Here is a 21,220-nt window from a genome sequence, read left to right as displayed (position 1 = left end):
TAATGGACTTGTCAAGTGTTTCTTTATTGCCATGAATGATGCTTTAATATCAGTACTAGCTTACAGAAATGTATAGTTTAAATATTGGAAATCTTAGCATTTTGGGAAAATGTCAAGAAGTGTGTTGTGATCACTTTTAAAAGTTGTCTTTAATTTTGAATTCAAATAATTACATTCAGATTATACAGTTCTATTCTGCTTACATGGACACTCTAGAGGCTCATTGTGCTGGATGAATTATGAAACAAGGTATAAACAGTTTCAGCTTAAAAGTGTGGTTCAAAAAGGGTTTTTTTTAACTGAATGGTCATTTTTTGGTCAAAAAATAACTTGTATTTAGTGACAAAGGTACTTTACATTATGGAACTACTTGAGGAAATTGGGTTAATTTTTAACCTTTTAGGAAGCAAGTAGTGTTTCTTGTCTGACTTTGTGCCTTTTCTTATTTTCTGGAGGTCAGGTTGCCAAACTTTATCGTGATTCCAGTCTAGGAAACGTTGTGAATATTATAGTGACACGTTTGATTGTCCTCACTGAAGATCAGGTAAGAGCTGTTGTGCTAAGCTTTATACCTGTGAAATACAAATCACATTATTATATAATGTAGAGTTATTTAATTAGTAGTTTGAAGTGGCTGCCTCTGAGTACAAAACCTATCATGTAATTTTTCACTACTTTAATCAAGATGAAGCAGTTCAAAGGAATATCCCTCTCGTATCATCTCAAAGATATGTATTCTTACTTCAGGTGACTATTATTACACCTTCGGGGATGTCAGTTTTATTTTTAGATCTGTATTTTGATTTTTTTTTTCTGTATTGACAAAATGATTATTAAAGTTGGAGCAGAAAGAATGATGGTTCAGCAATACACAGCTGAACTTGGGGTCAGATTTTACAGAAATAAAATTTGGCAAGAAGATTTTATTCCTAGAAACCACTGCTTCTAATTATAGTCCCATTTTAGTTTTCAAAGGCTTAACAACTGACCTTAGTAATTTGTTTGGAACATTTCTGGTATGCATGTTGTATTGCAGCCAAACTTGGAGATAAACCACCATGCAGACAAGTCCCTCGATAGCTTCTGTAAGTGGCAGAAATCCATTCTCTCCCACCAAAGTGATGGAAACACCATTCCAGAAAATGGGATTGCCCACCATGATAATGCGGTTCTTATTACTAGGTATGGTCATTATAAGTATTGTGTTTATTTTATTTCTTGTTCTTAGCATATATATGTCTAGAGGCTAGTTGCAAAATAATATACTTGGTAGGTAACCTTAAAAAGGAGGAAAATTGATGGCTTGTCTTAAGTTTATCAGATTATTAAAGTTTAGATTAAGAATTTGGAAAAATAAGGTCTGCAAATCAATTGCTCCTGCTGTTATTTTCACTTCATAATTGCCAATACAAAGTATTACAGTGGAAAAGAAGGATCCTATTGAACATTTTATACTTTAATAATTGAAAAAAATTAATAAAATCGCAGAGAACAAAACAGAATGAAAAATGTATTGTTAACCATGTAAAGTGTTTTTGTAAGAGTTTCAAGCCAGAATTTCAACTAGCATAATAGTATTTCTCTGAAAACAGGTTCTTGCAGATTCCAGCAATATGAGACTCTGCTTTGTAGCTGGTTTGATTTATGATGCTTAATTAAGATGAGAACTGACAATTTTAATAGGTAGTTTCAAAGCCTGCATGTGTGCCCATTTGTTTGCTTCTAGTTCATTGTTACTGTGATAAATTCAACATAACTTGCACTGTGATCTTGTGATCCTGATAAAGGCATTTGTGTCTGTCCCTTTGCAGTTTGATGTAGGCAACTGTACTTTAATAGAAGATAAGTCTCACTGTTATTTAAGGATACTTTTGTTTTGTTTTGTTTGCGAAACAGCAAACATTTTGCTATTTTGATTAGGATCTTTTAAATATGATTTCTGCTTTCCAGGACAAATTCTGTACTGCTTTGTATGTAAGCTATTTTGTAATCATTGCATTCACTGCAGAAAAATTGAAATAGTGATTAAAATAGTGTATATATTGTATAATTTTGCATAAAATTTGTTTAGATGTTTATTTTTTTCCTGAGGGAGGTGGTGTTTTTTCTTGGTTTTGTTTTGCATAATGAACAAATCTTTATTTTTGAGACTAAATAGAAGCTAGTGAATCACTTGCGTGTATTTTGTATTCATATTTCAGATATAATTACATATGATCTTAAATAGTTCATAGTAAAAATCAGTGATTAAATGCTAGAGTAACTCAGAAAGCTTTTAAATTTAAAGAAATGTAAAAAAAAAAAAGATGAAACTCTAAAATCAAGAAATAGAAAGAATTTATAGAAATAAATCAAATGCAATGAAAAATAAAATAGCTGCATTCTAAGGTCTTAATTTTTCACAAAGGCTTTTGTTTATGATCAGTTTTGTGCCTATAAGTAATTCCTTCGCTAGGACTTTTGAAGCAGAATGTGTGATCACAGGTTTGCTACACATGAAACTTCCACTGGTATAGTTTAGGCGAGTGAAGAAGTGTAATCCATGGGTGGTGTGGTTGTGTCAGTTGAAGCTCCTCAATGTACCTATGCGTGAGTTGTATTTGGCAACTCTGTATTTTTACTGCTACGGCTGACTAACCTGACACTTTGGTGGTATTCTCTCATTACAAAGCACAGTTGTTTTCTTTCACAGCTTTAATGTGTTTGATTACTGTGTATTCTGTACTGGCTTCCTTGATGTGGTAGGACGTTTGAGTGGGATGTTCCCAGTGTAGTTCCAAATAGTTCTGTGTTTCCAGACAAAAGCTTAAGCCGGTGTTAACTTGCAAGCCTCTAAGTGTAAAAGGAGCAAGTTTTGAGAGAATAGCTATTTAAAATTATGAGTAATAGCTATTTAAAATTGTTTTTTCATTAAAAAACAATAAATACTGAGGACTTTTTATAGTTCTTCATTATGGGGGCTATAATTATCTAACTATGTAGCATGTGTATGCTATCTTTTAAAAGGGATGTAAGAATTTTATAACTTCCTAGTTTTCTTCTAAGAAGTTTACACCTCTAAGAATATACCTATATTTTAAATCAATGAAGTGCCTCAGTGTTGTGTCTGCAGGCTAGTAATACCTACCTTTATAAAGTTCAGTTACAAATGTTTTCACACCAAAATGCTTATATTCATTTATTTGTATAATAACTGTAATTCCTTAAAATAATCACAAGGGCTGCACTAATCAATTTGAGTGGTTAAATCCAGCTTTTACTGAAACTGCTAGCTATCTCAGCTGTTACTAATATAATGAATCAGGTTATGTGAAGAATTGGTAGTTCTTTTTGGTGTTGGAATGAGTAAGGACAAATTTATATTAACAAAAATATGTAAATCCACTAATAATTCTAAATGAATTACTGAAATGTTGTTGTTTTCATTCTCTTGTGTATTTTTCACTTGATGAACCAGATTTGAGGCATTATATGAGAAAGAGAAGGATATAGCTAGGGTTCTTTAAACCCATAATGTATTGGAAAGGTCTTTAATGACCACATCTATTCAAAGGAATTTGAGCCTATAGTACCAAATATTAGGATACTTTTTAGCCCCTCCAATAGTATTTTGAGGGCAGTTTCCTGGATCTGTCCCACTGATGCTGCTCTGCTTTGTACGGAGTAATTACATTTTTATTGACTTTGACACTGGAATCAATTTTTTTCTCATTGTGTGTACTTCTATTTTATGGAAAGTAGGAAAGTTTCAATTCAACATTATGAATAGTTTTGTGTTGATTAAAACCAGATTTTTTAGTAAGTATTGAGGTATTTGAAAATATTACTGAGTCCTATCTAAGTATTTAAGTTTGCAACTACAACAGTCTTTATCTGAAATGTGGGGAAAAGGTTTTAAGAAAATGAGTCATTCTCTTCAACCATGTAAATGAAGAGGGCACTTCAGCTTTTCTTTGCTATCTGTTCATATTGCTTTCAAAGATGTCATAGTCTGATCTGGGAAAAACAGTATTAAGGCTGCACATTCTCTAGGAGTATCTGCTTGACCAATGCAGAAAGACTTTTCAATCCTAAATAAGCTGTATGCTAAAACCGTGTAGCCTCACTAGAGTGGAGGTATGTCAAACTGATCTCTTAAGTTCCACAGAGGTGTTGCCATGCCTACTAAGCCACCAGTCTTTGGACAAGAGCCTGCCTGTGTTTGGTGTGCCTGGTCTATGGGCCTGTCTGGTCATGGTCCTGCAGCCACCCCGCAGTCTGCTAAGTGGGTAGGGAATTGCAGAAAACGTCTTGTTTTTTAATTAAAAATACACAGGCCAGAGACTGGTCTAAGTAAGACCTTATATTGTGTATCTCCTACATTTTTCCTGTAAGAGAATATATTTAGATGTCAGAATTCAGTGTTTTATCCTGTAATTGTCCAAGTTGGGTTCTTGGAGGCAGGTGAAAGTAAAATACTAAGCAGACAGTCTTGAACTATGAGGTTGATTATTGGTGTAATGCTGTTAAGACAATGCCACCTTTTTTCATTAAGATTTTACATAAATATAGTGAATCCTGAAAGTAATTTTGTACTACCAAAAAAAAAAAAAAAAAAAAAAAAAAAGGAGAAAAACTTGTATGGATGTCTAATCTCAAGTACTTTGATAAAGACAGAGCCCTTGCATTTGGTTTCTGTATTCTTGCATCATTACATGATAATCTTTTTTTTTAGCACAATGTCAGATAAATAATTTTAAAAGCCAGTGTAAATTTTGAGGTTTGTGCATCCCACCCCAGTGTAGAGGTATCAAATTGCCTTTTTGAAGTTAGTTCTTGTTTGGTGCTTTGTTTTTTTTTTAGCCTTCCTTGGTAGGCTGCTTCCTCTTTTTGTTTCTTCAGGCACTCTTTAAGAAATAGGGTCTCCATAGATTGCAAACCCACAAAACTTAAGAGCTATAGTGTACAGCTATTATTTTATTTTTACTTATATTTTTGAACAAAGCTCCTCTTCCATTTCAATCAGTTGCTTCCTTCCCTTGATCTTAAAGATCATGAAGTAGGAATTGTGATATTCCTGAAGAACACCTTCGTTAGCTATATGTTATGAACAGAACTATTCCTTTTCCTATGTACCTGCGCGGCCAGAAGGTTGGATTCTAGGTTACATTTTGTATCAGGATTGAGAAGGTGAAAAATTTTTTAAAAGGTCTTTTGTTTTTCCTTTACACTGGAAGAGTTCTCTAGTGCTACATTTCTCTACAGCTCAAGAGGATTAGTTTGATTTGTCCAGGTACTAAATAGTTGTTTATCCAAACGGTATGTGGCTGACTCTGCAAACACTGCAGCAATGGAGTGTTTTTGCTGCTGAGATGGAAGATTACTTTGCCTCCTGGTGTCCTAGTAGATCAAGTAAAAACCGGATGGGCCATAGAAAGGAAGGCTTCAGGCAGAAGTTGAGGTGTGTATCTCTAAAGGGACAGAATCCAGTCTGTGAGACCCAATTGTTTCAGAGAAACATTTGAAACCTCAATCACTTAGGGAAACAGTTCTTCACAAAAATTATTGGATGAAATGTCACCTGCTGTTGGTAGTTCACACACCATGAGTTTGTTTTACATTTTAAAAGGAAAACAAATTCACTTGACAAAAACATTAAGATCTCTTTGCAGCTAGGGCGCTTTTTTGGAAACATTCCTTGCAGAAAAATTACTAGACTTAATTTTAAGATTGTAAACCTGTGTGGTTTTGTGTAGATACACCTTCTGAAATTCTTGACTTAAAATACCTTGAAATACAAAAATCTTTTACTCATATTGAAATCCACATGAGTTAAGTTCACTAGTGGTTTACTGCTTTAACAATAATTAATTCCACAGCCCCACTGAACTGATGTACTCTGTTGGAAGGATCTTTATTTGATTGAATAAAGAATCAGAGCTGTAAGATGGGTTTTTTTTTGATATAATACTTTATATAATATCAATTTTAATGCATCTCAATTTGCAGGTTGTACTGGTGAGAGCAAAAATGCTCAGTACCTCAGATGGCATATTTTTTCTATTTGTCTGGGTCCTAAGTGGGTTTGTATATGTTAACATTGTGGGACAGTGAATGAGCTCTCTCTTAATAGACACTTATATTTTTGCTGGATACCACTGTACTTGTAACTAATTAAGTAGGGGTACTGCTAAGCAGTGTGATATGGCGGCTGTTGGCGTTTACACCAGTATGAGTATGCAGCATTTCTCTAGCAACACTTTTGAAGCCCATATGGGAGGCATTAGCATTGTGACATGGTCGATTTTTTGAGTCTTTCAAGGTGAGAATTTTACAGAACTGGTTTATGTTTATTTTATATACATAAGATTAATTTCACAATGCTTCAATCAGCTTCCTCATTGATGTGCCCGTATGGGTAAGGGGCACTTCCATTTGTCTGTGAGATGCATCCAATGTGCAGGCCAGTGCTGCCAGTTTTTCTTAGGACACAGAAAGTAAATTTAAATGGCAGCAATTCTAAACTCCTGTAATTCTTGTGGTTCATAATCTAAGAACAGAAATGTTTCTGACATTGCTGTAGCTACTCAAAAGGAACAAAACGTTTCTTGTTTCATTTTGCATACCTGTGTCGAGCTGACCACAATCATGCCTTTAATTTTTTTTAATAACATTAGAGTTGTTAGGCAGCCAGGGATGGTTTTGTAGTTGCATTGTCCAGATAGCAGTCTGAAAAAAAAAAAAAAATTGTTTGATGGATATTCTTTTCCTTTTGCATATCAGTTCCCTATAGGTTAGTAATATATTTTTATTCTGGAATAGTAAGTAACATTCCCCCAGGTTCTGTACTTGTTGGGGCATTTGGTAGCGAGGTGAGGCCAACCAGCCAGCCAGGACTCTGCACATTCCTTTACTCCTGCAGGTCCAAGATTTTCTGAGGCATTTTCCACTTTTCTTCTGGGCTTCTTAAGTTATTGCAAGATTCCTCTTTTATACAAGGTACTCTTTTCAAGCTCCATGAGCACAATCTCCTAGCTTTGTTCAATAAATCTGTAGACCCAAAGCATTTCTGTTCTCATGTAGCCTTGTCTTGAATCCTTATCCTGTGGCTAGTTCCTGTGTTTGTAAGAAGAGCTCCAATTTCAAGCAATAATTCTGTGTCATGTTTCTTACTCACTTAACTCTGAAGTCCATTAAGCAGTTTTCACCCTTGTTTTTTGTGTAGCCTTTTAGCTTTTTCTACTGGAGTTCCTTGAGATGAATTTAAGCCCCTGACAGCCGACTGTTTCCTGATTTCAATTTTGTGCAAAAAAAGTAACCATGTGCATTGACTTGGTTTTCTTGTAACCACACGCATAAGACTGAGGGAGAGGTTTGAAAAGCAGAGAGGCATATATTGCCCTTAGTGTCTGTCTCTGGTGATATATAAAATGTAAGGAGCCAGCTTTCCAAATAGTAGCCCTAAATTCCCATTTATCTTTGTTTTCAGGGAAGGGGGTCTAAGAGGAAAAAATATATCTGCATATTCAAAATGATGTATTTGCGAAAAAAAACCAAACAAAATTGAAGTCTAAAAATTGAAGTCTTTAGTTTAAAAAACAAAATTGAAGGCTTTGCTCAGCAGACTGAGGAAAGAAAGGCATTTTACGTTGTGTACAGTACTTCACATAGGAATATTTATTCTAGGGTTTCTGTGGAGGATGTATTCCTTACACTCCTTTTTAGAGATCTGCTATTGACCACTTGAATCAGTCATGTTGCTAGATATGGCACCACTGTCATAGCTTTTATATTCTCACTTCTGTGTCAAAAACATGTTGGGGGTCTTTGCTATCTCTGCTAAGGCATATTCTTTGGAATGATGAGAGATTGATAAAAGAGAAATTGTGGCTGAGACATGCAGCGTAACAACTGTGATCTGTTTGTAGATGATTCACTTTAGGTAAATCTGGGTTTAGAGCCATGTTCCAAGATTGCAAGTGCTGTACATTCTGTGTGGGGGGGAAACCTACTCAAAGATCTCAGTGAAGAATTCTCTGTTACTCATTTTCTGTCTTTTTGAGAAGTGAGAGTCTGTAGGCTGTGTCATGACGGAAATCAGTTGATAAAACAGGCAATAGAAGAAAATAGGAAGTAGTTAGAAATTAATAAAATCCCTTGGCATATTATGTAATTCCTCTTTTTGTGACAGTTATAAACTTGTTGGGTGGGTTTTTTTATTCCCCCATCTCATGTTAGCAGGATAAGGTTGGAAATATTTTTCAGGTGTCCACTCATGGCTGAGAATTGTTTTTGTGAGAGCTTTTTTGTTTGGTTGGTTGGTTGGATTTTTTTTGAGGGGTAGATGAGGGTAAATTTGTCTTTAAACTTTATTCCCAGATTTTGTAGCTGAAGGGAATCAAATAGACTCTGTGGGATTTGAGGGAACTCATGTGGAACAATAAAGTAGCTAGAATGTGAATCTGAAAAACTGCTTATTGCATGGCAAATGTCAACCAGCAGGTTATTTGCAGCTAATTAACAAACACAACGTGTGAGTGGAATGTTTTCTAAGGGCTGTTGTTTTTAATTTCTGATGCCATTAGTTGATTCTCAGTGTACAGCTGGTTAGTTACAAGATGTGTATTCTGATTTAGTTCAAAAAGTTTTAGTCTGTGAGGGTGAAAGGATGGAAAAGGTATAAGGTATACCCAGAGTTTGCCTAATCCATTCCAGATGGACAAAATGTGTTCAAACTCTGCTTTATTTAATACCAAATCCAGAAGAGTGACCAATGTAATGGAGTTAAGCTCAGATTTTCATGCTCTGACTTGAAGTCTGAAAGCTCCTTTCTTCTTATTGGTTTTTTTTTCGTTTTTTGTCGTTGTTAGATTGATTAAAATAAATGGTACAGAATAAAAAGACTGAATAAAAATAATGTTCTGCTATCTCAACTGAAATAGGAGAGACAGAAAATCTGGGTGTAATCCCACAAATTTATGTTAAGAAGTGCTTACTGAAGGGAGCTAATTACACACCTGGTGATTTTCTGAATGGAAGATTTGGCAATATCTACCAGCACACAGGATGAGCAATGCAACACATAACTGCCCCAGTTAAAGTCTTCCTCTAAATGTGGCAGTGAAACTTTTGTCAATTAAAAATGTATAAGGATAAACATATAAAATGCAAACTACATATGCTCTTGATAGTAATGGTATGTTAATGGCTTCTGTGGTTTATAAATAAATTTTTCCATTTGTACACTAGACTTACCAGAGAAAGAAAAAAAAAAAAACAAACCAGTGAAAAATTCTTTTTTATGATCTATTTCCACCCTATTTTTTTTTCTCCAGGCATTCACCTTCTGAGTTGCACAAAGGGTCATAAAACTATTCAAATTATACTTTTTCCAGGAAATGTTTGGTGGTAATAGTTTGGGATATCTGCTAGAACACTCAGTTACTGCTTGGCCAGATATCTGACAAAGGGCTTTCTAGCAGTTTCAAATGTTGTATTTTGCTTTATTTTTTAATATAAATACATACACTTGTTTAAAAATATCTCATTTTTAAGTTTTCTTAGTAGTCGAAGTAGAATACTTACCTTCTTCTATGTTTTTCCTTCTCTCGGGGATGTTATTATTTTCATAACCTGCAATGACTGGCAGAATAATACATTTGCCTGTGAGTAATTTTTTTCTCATTCTTAACAATCCAGAAAAACATATTAGGCCAGTTTATTCCCTGGATTTTGACCAATTTTGGATTTTGTTTGTGATCTGTTGCATAAATTCTGTCTCTTGCCACACATGAATATATATGTACTACAATTTCATGTTTTCTTCACATTTTAAACACGATTGTGGGCTATTTAGCTCAACTTTACAGGTACCTTTTATTAGATTGATTATGTATAAGAGTACATTAAAAACGTGGCTTTAATTAGGGCATTGGTTGTAAATTCATTCTTTTAGTGGCAACATCATATCTATTTAGTTTTAGTATTCACTATTCTCTAATTTCTGATAATTTACTCCAATCTTTCTAATGAAGGGCATGATTCTTTATGCTTTGAAGTCAGTTGCACCATGCTCATTAATTTAGTAGGATGTGGATAAGATTTCAATTTGAGTTTATGGTTATTTCATTTTAATTTTGCAATTAGTGAAGTAAAACCTAAAGTGAGGACTGTCTGTTCCATGCTGCTTAAACTTTCTGAAAAATGTTGCAGTGGAATAATGAAGTGATGTACATGAGTATCTCAACCTTTTTTAAATTAGGTATGGTATTTTCTCTGAAGAGTTACCCATTTCTGTATTAAATTAATGGCTTTTATAAACTTCCTAACTAATATTTAAGTATATTCAATGTGTTAAGTGTGCTTTTCAAAGCGATTAGCACTACTTACAGTGAGTTTTTTGAGATTTTTTTTTTCCCCCTGCTTGCTTGCTCTCAGTGAATCTACAGCAAAGAAGTGACATTTTAAGGGAAGTGTCTGGAAATTTTCTAGTTATTTTCAAAGAGCAGGGTGAATAAGCAGGAGCAGAGGATATTACAGAATCATCTCAAGTAAAGCAATAAATTTCATGTCTGCAATTTCAGCTGTTCTGTTTCACTTTCATAATGTATGATGAAATGTAACTTTAATAGCTATTAAAATTCTGACAGACCTGGATGGTGGGAATAATGTAAAAATCTGCAGTTAAAATTCTGTACTTGTATATTTTCTAATTGCCATGCTGGACTAACCCCGTGCACAGGGCTAATTGGTACTGAAGCTGATTTTGAAATCAGATTTGCTAAACAAGAGATAATTTTTTTTGTTTAAACTCATATAAAATCAAACTCTTTTGCTTTCAGCTCAAATACAAATATATTGATGAATGAAAAATTTGATAGAGAAAATAAGAAACCACATTTGTTTATGTATGGCATATTCAGAATTAAATTACTGCCGATGTTGCATTCCCAATTTTTTGTGAATATGCATTCCCAGTTACTTCCTTGACTGGCATTTCGGGGCAGAGACACATAACAGCAGACCCCGACACTGCTTTACTAAAGATATGTGTTTTACGGTCATTACTGTATGAAGTAAGATGTGCTATACAGTCTTTGTTATATAAAGTTAACTCTGGGGAATATGGTTGCTGGAATATGAAGACTGAGATAACACTGAGAACAAACTGAAATTCTGGTCAAACTATGTTGTCACAGCCTGCGAAACAGCAGTAGTGTGGCAAACTGTAAAGAATTAAATGTGCAATTGTAAACATATTAAATGACTAGCAAGTCTTGTGTAGGGCAGTCGACACTCTGGAGGGAAGGGATGGCATCCAGAGGGACCTGGACAGGCTTGAGAGCTGGGCCAGTGCAAACCTCATGGGGGTCAACAAAGCAAAGTATAAGATACTACCCATGGGTTAGGGCCATCCCAAACATGGACATGGTTGAATGGAGAATGGATTAAGAGCCCTGCAGAGGGGTCTTGGGGGATCAGCAGATGAGATGCTGGACATGACTTGTCATTGTGCATTGACAGCCCAGAAAGCAAATTTTTTTGTGGGCTGCATCCAAAGGAGTGTGGCCAGCAGGGCAAGGTGGTGATTCTCCCTCCATTCTCATGAGAACCCCCCTGCAGTCCTGCATCCAGCTCTGGGGCCCCCATCATTTGAAGGATGTGGACCATTTGAATTAGGTCCAGAGGAGGATCACAAAGGAAATCAGAGGGCTGGAGCACCATTAGGCTGAGGGATCTGGAACTGTTTGGTTTGGAGAAGAGGAGGCTCAGGGGAGACCTCATGGCTCTCTACAACTGCATAGAAGGAGGTTGTAGTGGGGTGGGGGCCAATCTCTTCTGCCAAGTGTCAAGTAAAAGGACAAGAGGAAATGGTCTCAAGTTGTGCTAGAGGAGGTTCAAATCAGATATTAGACAATATTTTTTCACTGACAGTGTGGAATAAGCATTAGAATAAGTTGCCCAGGGAGGTAGTACAGTCATCATTTCTGGAAGTGTTCTCAATGTGACACTTAGGGATATGGTTTAGAGGAGACAATGGTTGTGCTGGGTTGGTGGTTGAACAGATGATCTTGAAGACCTCTTTCAGGCTTGATTATTCTGTGAATTATTCTTGATTATTCTGAATTATTCTGATTCTCTAAACTGAAAGAGGGTTAGGTACAGGAATGAGCAGTGTGACCTGGCAGCCAGGAGGGCCAAGTGTGTCCTAGGGGCTTCAGACACAGCATGGCCAGCCGGGCAAGGGAGAGGATTGTTCTGCTCTGCTCTGCACTGGGGCAGTCTCACCTCAAATGCTGGGGGCAGTTTTGAGTACTACAGTATAAGAAAGATATTAAAGTATTAGAGAGTCTGAAGGAGTGCTACAAAGATGGTGAAGGATATAGAGGAAAAGCCATATGAGGAGCAGCTGAGGTCAGTTGATCTGGAGGAGACTGAGGGTCACTCATCATGGTCTACAGCTTCCTTACAGAGAGAAACAGAGGGTCTGACACTGATTTCTTCTCTCTGATGACTAGTTATAGGACCCAAGAGAAAAATGGCATTAAAGATAAAGTTTAGATTCTTCAGCCAGAGGATGGTTGCACACTGGCACAGACTCTCCATGGAAGTGATCATCACAGTACTGAGTCTGCCAAGTTCAAGAAGTGTTTGTACAATGCTCTTGGGCACATGGTGTAATTACTGGGGAGTCCTGTGCAGAGCGTGGAGCTGGTCTCAATGATCCTTATAGGTCCCATCCATTTTATGATTCTATGATTTAGATTAGTTATTAGAAAGAAATTCTTTACTGTGTGGGTGGTGAGGCACTGCTGTGTGTTCCTCAGCAAAGCTGTGAATGCCTCATACCTGAAAGGGTTCAAGGCTAGGTTGGATGGAGCTTTGAGCATCTGGTCCAGTGGAAGCTGTCCCTGGTGACTGCAGGGGTGTTGGAACTGTGTGATCCATAAGGTCTGAAATTCTGTGAACACTGTGGAGACAGCCCAAAATTGTTGTATGTGCATTGCCAAGGCTCACCACCATTGACACGTGTGGTAGTGGTACCTCAAGCTAATACATTTAATCAATACATTTAATCAATGAATTATTTTTTAAAAAAATTAATGTGCATGTGTCTTATTTTGAGTAATGACTGGTCACTTGATTAATAGGCAAGTTATATTCAAGCAATTTAGAATGGTTTATTGAGTCAAAGTTTCTCAAATAGAGATGGGTATTCTAATACTTGATAATTTGGCACTGAATTGTGTATAGATCCTTTGTACTGAGTGCTTCATGTACTTTTGCGCTGTTGCATTTTGTAATGATTTTATATCCAGAGAGAAGTGGATTTAAGTTATAAATGCTGTTGAACTAGACTTGGAAAACTGGTCATGATCAGCATCAACTATCAGAAATAGGAAAATACTGTTTTATATGAAAAGTGTTTTTATGCTCAAGAAGATCTTTATATTTAGGTTTTGCATAGTAAGCATAAACCTGAGGTCTTATATAAGTGGAACAAATACTAAAATAAGCAGGGATGTGCTTTATTTTAGTGCTTTATTTTAACACTTATTTTCATACACTGCTAGGATAGTAATTTCCAGCAATATGGCAATTAACAATAGAAAATATTAGACCTAGTGCAGGGAACCCTTGGGTAAATAACAACAGAAAATATTAGATACAGTACACGAAACCCTTGTCAACTCAAACTTCCATAAAGATGTTTCTGATTATTTGACTTACAAAATTCACCCAACTATCACTAATTTTCCGGCACATATTGCAATAGTAGTCTTCTCATTCTGGTTTTATGTGAGAATTATTTCTTTTTCTCTCTGATTTGTGGACTCAAGCCTTAATCCATGATTAAAAATTATTTTAAATACCCGATTTATATCTTCAGAGCAATTCCTAATTCCCAACTTGTATGTTGTACAAATCTGCAAAGACCAGTCTTTACCAGCTAAAAACAACAGAACTTTTTTGTCACCTTTGCCTCTCTCGCTTCTCATCTACTTTCATCATGCAAGGTGAAAGTATCCTTTAATTTTGACTAGAATTCCTTCTGTACCTTATCTGTTTATTCTGTATTATTCTCTATTTTTTCCTCTATTTTGAACTATTTTATCACTGTACATTCCTCTAAACTGACATACACTTTTCTTAATGGTTTATAGAAGCTTTTCCTTGAAACTTATTCAGGCAAGCACGGAATATATAAAGTGTTTTAGTGTGGAAGGGTGTAGTGGAGATCTTGCATTCTTTCAGAGAGAGGAGAGGTATTTATTTTCAGTATGTATTTTTCTGCCTGAAGATTAAAATTTCCTTTAATTTCCTTTATACCACAGTATGATTTTTTTTTGTGGTAGCACAGTGCAGTGAAATATATTGCGTTCTAATTGGATAAAAATAATTTGTTACATGCAGAAACTTTATTTCAATAAATTTGATATATCTATTTATATGTAATAGACAAATTGCAATTGTTTTGACCATTAGAAGAGTAAAGAATATATTAAAACATTGAGCTGTTAGAGACACACAGATGCAGTCTGACTGCTTTGGCTGTGAAAGAAGATTTTAATCTTTCTCTGCCTCATCCAAAAGGCCTTTCTTCCATCAGAATAATATATAATTATATAATTGTAATACATAATTTTATCAACCTTTGTGACCTCTATACATGTAACTTCTCTTTAAGTGTTTCTGCTTAGTGAGTTATCAGGAAGAGTATTTAATATGGCTGCAGTCCTGTATTTTGATCTCTAAGTCAAACTCTAATACTTATGCCAAGTGCCTTAAATATTAACTTGGCTCTGCACAACTGTATATATCTAAAAACTAACTCTGCATGAGTATATCATATTGAAGTATTTAGGCCACTTAGAGGGCAGAGTACTTTCTTCTTGCTTATAGGTGATAACAACTAGATTTAGTGTATGGAAGGGAGTGGGAGGAACAAAAGAACATTTTGTGTGTATGCATGTCTGGGGAATGACACCAAAACCACTTTTTCCTTCCACACTTTAAACCCAACAAAACCATGCAGATTCCTCAGCCTGAATCACCAAAGCGTCACTCTTAAAACAAAATGTAATACTTAGAACTTCTTTTACAATGTCATAGTGTTATTTAAAAAAAACATTTCTCCCAACTTCATGGGTTTTTTTCCCCTGTCATGCTTGAGTTCAAGTTATATGACTTCTGTAGAATGAGGAAAGAGAATAAAAATGTTAATGGTACTTTCTTTAAGCCTGTAAATTATTTCTGCTATTTCAGTGATGCTATTTCACTGTGCCTTCTTTTGTTAGAGGTCATTGTTACTGACCTTCTTGTATCTTGTAAATACTGTACGCCATAAGCTCTTCCGCCATCCTTGAGATTCAGATGTATCCTTTGCTCCCTCATTGTGTGTTGAAGAGAGTCTTCTTCTAAAAAAATCTTAAATCACTTGTGTCCCAAGTGTCTGGTGCAGCTGTATAAAAGTATTTTCTGTGAGGTAGTCTGGAGCAATGTTTTGTGGGACTGGTGATACAGATGTGTTTTAGTGTCCTGTTTCTAAAATCACCTCATCTGTAGAAATAGAATTGCTCTATTGTTACACAGTTATTTGGAATCATGCACCCATAGCAGTGTAAAATAAACGTGTACTTTGGAATTTTTTTTTAAGTTCTAGAGACAATAGGTACATAATAAAAACTCACAAAACTGAAAGGTTCATCAAGGTCCTTTGGCTAAGAGTTTAGTTCCTGTGCTACTTTTGTAGTCTTGTGGAAGATTTGGCAGTGAGAAGTCATGTTCAAATGGGACAGATTTTTCTCATTTAAAATTCTTTCCATTCCCATAGGGTATTTCATTAAGAAATTTCAACCTTTCTGTTAGATGATTGTCTTCAACTTTGGAAATACTGTTGTCCCTTGATTCTACATAGTTAGAAATATGCAGTCTGTAAAGCCTGTTCAGAGGCTCAGAGGAAAAATTTTTTTATACTAAGACCATGTACAGTCCTCAATGTGTGAACCTCCTTCTTATGAGTGCCTACATTTTGGATTTCAGACGCTAGTGAATGTATTTAATTTTTGTAAATGACAGGCATATGATGGAATTTATCTGTGTGTGTTTTCAGAGACAACTTTTTCACTTGATCACTTGATACTTAATCACTTTAAGTGGACCTGTTTCCCCAAGTTATCTTTTAGCTTTACTCTTTCAGTGTGTGTGGTTTCTTCTAGCTCACAGTAAAACGCTTTAGTTCTGGAATTGCTGTTTCCATTGTGTCAAATACTGTTAGGTAAACTACTGTGTAAGATGCTAGATTAAAAACTGGACAGAAATTAAAGAAAATAGTATAATGAAAAAACAAAGATTTTGTGTTTGGTAACACAATGTCAAAGATACATATATATATATATATATATATATATATATATATATATATATATATATAAGTGGCAGTTTAGTGTAGTATTTTGAATAAAGGGAATTATGAAGATACAACAGAGAAAAGGTCATGACTATCTCATACATTTAAGCAATTTCACACATTACCTCTTCACCTATCACAACAAGCTCTTGTAAAAAGTCTCTCTCCAGCTTTCTTTTTAGGTACTGGAGGGCTGCAGTAAAGTATTCGCAAAACCTTGTCTTTTCCAGACTGAACAATCCCACTCTCGCACCCTGTCCTCCAAGAGACGTGCTCCATCCCTCTAATAATTTTTGTAGCCTCTTCTAGACTTGCTCCATCAGGTCCGTGTCCTTCCTGTGCTGGTCCCCAGAGCTGCTGCAGCACTGCAGGTGGGGTCTCAGCAGAGCAGAGCAGAGGGGCAGAATCCCCTCCCTGGCCCTGCTGCCCACACTGCTCTGGATGCAGCCCAGGACACGTGTGGCTCTCTGGGCTGGGAGTGCCCCTGGCTGGGTCATGTCCAGCCTCTCAGCCACCAGTATCCCTAAGTGCTTCTCAGGGCTACTCAATTAATTCTTCACCCAGCCTGTATTTGTGCTTGGCATTGCCCTAACCCACATGTCTAAGACCTCCCCACTCATTAACAGCAGTCTGTCTCCTTTCCTTCTAATTGGCCTAGGTTGAGACAGGCCATTTTCTTCTTCTAAAAGGGCAAACCTCCCTGCTCTTAGCCTGCTGTGTATTTGTTGTAATGTCTTTTACATAATTGGTGTGAAGAGTTTCACTTATATATGACTAAACTTACTAAAACCAAACAAATTTCTTTGCTGCTACTTGTCTTTATAGCTGAAAGATCTGGAATAACAGTAATTTAGCTAAAATTACCAAATGGACAGTGGTCTGCTAAGGAAGACCTTGCCTTACATTTCAGAACTCATTCTACTGTGCACGCTATGGTAGCTCTCTTGAAAAATATTTCTATGTCTGTCATGGACCGCAAAACAAGGACTGGGGTAGCAAAGTTCTTCCCACTCTAAGTGAAATTCAAGTTTGTGACAAATGAATAACCTGACCATACATAAATCTATAGGATTCGATGAGATGCACCTCAGAGAGAGTTGGCCAGTCGTGCCAGTCACATTGAGTACCTGGTGAATGGAAAAAAGTCCCCCTGGACCAATGGCTTTTTAGAAGGGAGTGACTACATGAGTGCATAAGGGAAGAGCTACAGATGTCATTTATGTAGACCCTGTAAAGCCTTTGACATGGTCCCTTGCAACATCCTTCTTGCTAGACTGGACAGAGATGGATTTGAGATGTGTACTGTTCAGTGGATAGGGAACTGGTTGGATGATCACATCCAGAGGGGAGTGGTCAATGGCTCAGAGTTCCGATGGACGTCGGACAAGTGGTGCCCTCAGGGGTCCATATTGGCACCATGGTTATTTAATGTCTTCAGACAAACGGATTGAGTGCTCCCTCAGCAAATTTGCAGATGACCCCAAGCTGAGTGGTGCTGTTGACACATCTGAAGGATGGAGTGCCATCCAGAGGGCTTTGGACAAGCTGGAAAAGTGGACCCATGTGAACATCAGAAGATCCAACAAGGCCAATTATAAGGTGTTGCACCTGGGTCACAGCAACCCCTGTATCAACACAGGCAAGGGAATGAAGGGATTGAGAGCGGCCCTGGCAAGAGGGACTTGGGACTGGATGAGAAGCTGGACATGACCCAGCAATGTGCATTTGGATTCCAGAAAGCCAAATCTGCCCTGGGTTGCATCAAAAGATGTGGACAGTGGGTTGATGGAGGTGATTCTGCTGTTCTGCTCTGCTGTGATCTTTAACATCTCATGGGGAGTATTGCTTCCAGCTCTGAGGTCCTCAGAGCAGAAAGGACAGGAGTGAGTCCAGAGACAGACCATTAAGACATCTAGAGGAATGAAAAACCTCTCCTATGAGAAAAGGCTCAGAGGTTGTTTATTCTGTAAGGACAATGCCCAGTCAGACTTTATTGCATCCTTCCAGTAACTGAAAGGAGACTATGAGAGCTTGAGAGGGACTTTTTACTAGATCATGTAGTGATAGGGAAAGGGGGAATAGTTTTAAAGTGAAGCAGAGTAGATTATCTTAGATACATGGAGGAAATTCTTTACTCACTGTGGTGAGGCACTAGAAACACGTTGCGCAGACGTATCTGGTGTCCCATCCCTGGAGATGTTCAAGGCCAGCTTGCACCCTGAGCAAACTGATCTAGTGGAAGGGCTCCCTGCTGAGAGCGGTGGGGTTGGAACTAGGTGATCTTTAAGTTCCCCTCCAATCCAAATCACACAATGGTCTCTAACACAGGGATAGGTGTTCACTGTGAACACTGGGTAATTTCTTGGGGTGGATGAGGCTCTGAGTAAAGGCACACAGTTTCTATTGCCCTGGATCCCAGAATAGTCTCCAGAAACTCAGTGCAGGAGTTCTCTATAGCAAAGGTCATATGTATTGACAGCACTATGAGAAGGAAGCAAAATTGCTACTGGTATTTACCGTGCATCAGATTTTACACTGATGCACCATGTTCTCCCATCCTGCTTTCTCCTTCCTAAATCTTCACAACCTTGATTTTGAAAATTAGGGAAAATTGTTGAAGTGAGTGCAGCATGGGAAATCATACCAAGTCAGTACAAACCAGAAAGAGAATGGTTGCTTGTCAATACTAGGGCAAAAAAAATTCCATAATCATATCAGTAGTACTATTTTTATGAAAATTTGCATTTGGATGAAGTATCTTGAAGAACTCAGTTTGTTGGTAAGTACATAATTTATGTAATCTACCAAAATATCTTACTCTTTTTAAACTGTCCTTTTGCCCTTAATATGTCACAGCATATATGGTTGTTAGGAATTATGTCAGTTTTATAAGCTGAAATCAAGTTGAGAAATTCTAGTTTTTCAGTGCTATACACTCCCTGAACACTATATGAGAAATAATTTTATAGTTGCTCTCAACCCAAAGTCTTGATGAGCTCCTACTCCATGCATTTATTTTTTTCCAAATAGTTACCAAGTAATTTCCTGTTACATTTGGTGAGGTTAAATCCAAGAATGCCAGCTCATGATTGCTTCATATTTCAAATACAGCTTTTTTTAGGTAACTGTAGAAACACGGTCAGATTTCTGAAGTTTTGTTTTCCACAGATGAAATTTTTTGAATTTTTAAAAAATAGACATCATAAAGCTGTGGTTTATTATACTTGAGTAAACTGCCATGTGTATGCATTTGGATGTGTTTTCCCATTAAGAAAGTAAAACACAAATGAGGCAAGCTATTTGAAAAATGAAACCAGTGAGGTGAAAAAGTAGAAATTGAACATTATACAAGTCTTGTAATAGTTTTCATGCAGATTTTAAGTTTGGCAATGGTTTCCAGTAAGACAATTTGCTAATTTTTTACTATTCTGTACTGAAGAAAAAAATTTAAGGTATACCTATGACCTTTAAAGAAACATTGACAGTGCAGTTTGTGCTCCATTTCTAATACTTTTCACTGACCAGATTTCATGTTGTGTTGTATACTTAGCAAATATATAAAGCACAGGAGGAATTGGTTCACAAACATCCAGGACTAATCACTTGCATTATACAATTTAAGTTAAAGAATTTGAAATCAGTACTCAAATAATATTCTGCTATACTTGGCAAAGAGTGTCAAACACATACTTTTCTTTGACTACTGCATATGTTTCTAGAAGTACTTAATTTAATAATAAGTAGATGAAGAGTGAGTTTCAGGTTGATTATCAACAAGTTTATTAACCCAAAGGTCAAACAAATTCAGAATATCTTCTGTAACTGCTTATTTATTTATTTTTTTTTTTTCCTCCAGCATTGTTACACTGAATACCAGAATCTTATATGAAAGAAAATAAAAAGGCATAAAGGCCTTTTTCAGTTGTCACTTTGAGTATCTTCATGTTTCTGTGACAGATATGAGAGTTTTTTAAGAGGCAGAATATTCAGAAAGTGACATCTTTTACTTGGAAACTAAAGCTCCTAGATTATTTAGAAATAGAGGCCTTAGAAGCCATTCGGGCATATTTTAAGTATTAATGCAGCTAAAACACTAGCCTACTAAGAACACAGAACCACCATCATATAAATTGTAGTAATAGTTCAAAATAAAAAGCTTAGATTTTCAATAGGATTTAGAAGGCACTTAAATATTGCTTTTAAAACTCCTGTTTCATGACAAAAGTAGGATTTGCTGGTTGTATTATAATTAAGTTATTGCCTCAGTAGATGGCACTCTTCCCTTTGAGTCACCAAGGTGCTAGGTCATCTCTATTTAAGGTTCCCTTTTTTTAACAGTATGGAATTGATCCTGACTCCCACTGCTCATTAGAACATGAGTATCAATTGTCATATTCTGACGAAATTTCTGTTTAACTGTTACATTCTTGCTTGCCTCAGTCTTTGCTATGGCTGATTGATAACATTTTTTTTTCTGTGAACCTCTGTGTGTGTTAGTATTGAAATATTTGTTATGCCCCCTCATACTCCTCCACCCTTCACTCCTCAGCTTGCACCTAACAGGGCCTGATTGCCAAATCTTTAGTCTTATGATTTTGACTGAGTTATGTTCATGACAAGGTGAAAATTCTCTGTGTGAAACTTATGTTCAGTTGTGTTGATACTCTGCACTTGCTGTATCCAAACAGGATCTCTTACTATGGGTTCTTTTCTGTTAAAAGGTCTGATTGTGCCATTACAGGCATATATGCAAATAACCTGAATATGAAGTGCAGTATTTAAATGCATGCTTTTCACATGCATGTTATTGAAATTCACTCGGAAATTGAA

The 21,220-nt window shown here is 36.4% G+C and overlaps 1 protein-coding gene across 1 annotated transcript in view; it reads left to right on the top strand.

Annotated features, from left to right (window-relative positions):
* Positions 1-21,220, top strand: part of ADAMTS6 (ADAM metallopeptidase with thrombospondin type 1 motif 6) — a 139,413-nt gene that overhangs the window by 19,500 nt on the left and 98,693 nt on the right. Inside the window, exons 6-7 of the mRNA XM_041414637.1 lie at positions 461-544; positions 1,037-1,182. Of these exons, the coding sequence (XP_041270571.1) occupies positions 461-544; positions 1,037-1,182 (230 nt within the window). The remainder of the gene's footprint in view (positions 1-460; positions 545-1,036; positions 1,183-21,220) is intronic.

Source organism: Onychostruthus taczanowskii, unplaced genomic scaffold, assembly GCF_017590055.1.
Source record: "Onychostruthus taczanowskii isolate IOZ18803 unplaced genomic scaffold, ASM1759005v1 scaffold46, whole genome shotgun sequence".
In the NCBI taxonomy this organism is placed as follows: Eukaryota; Metazoa; Chordata; class Aves; order Passeriformes; family Passeridae; genus Onychostruthus; species Onychostruthus taczanowskii.
This window is presented reverse-complemented; position numbering and strand designations above follow the sequence as displayed.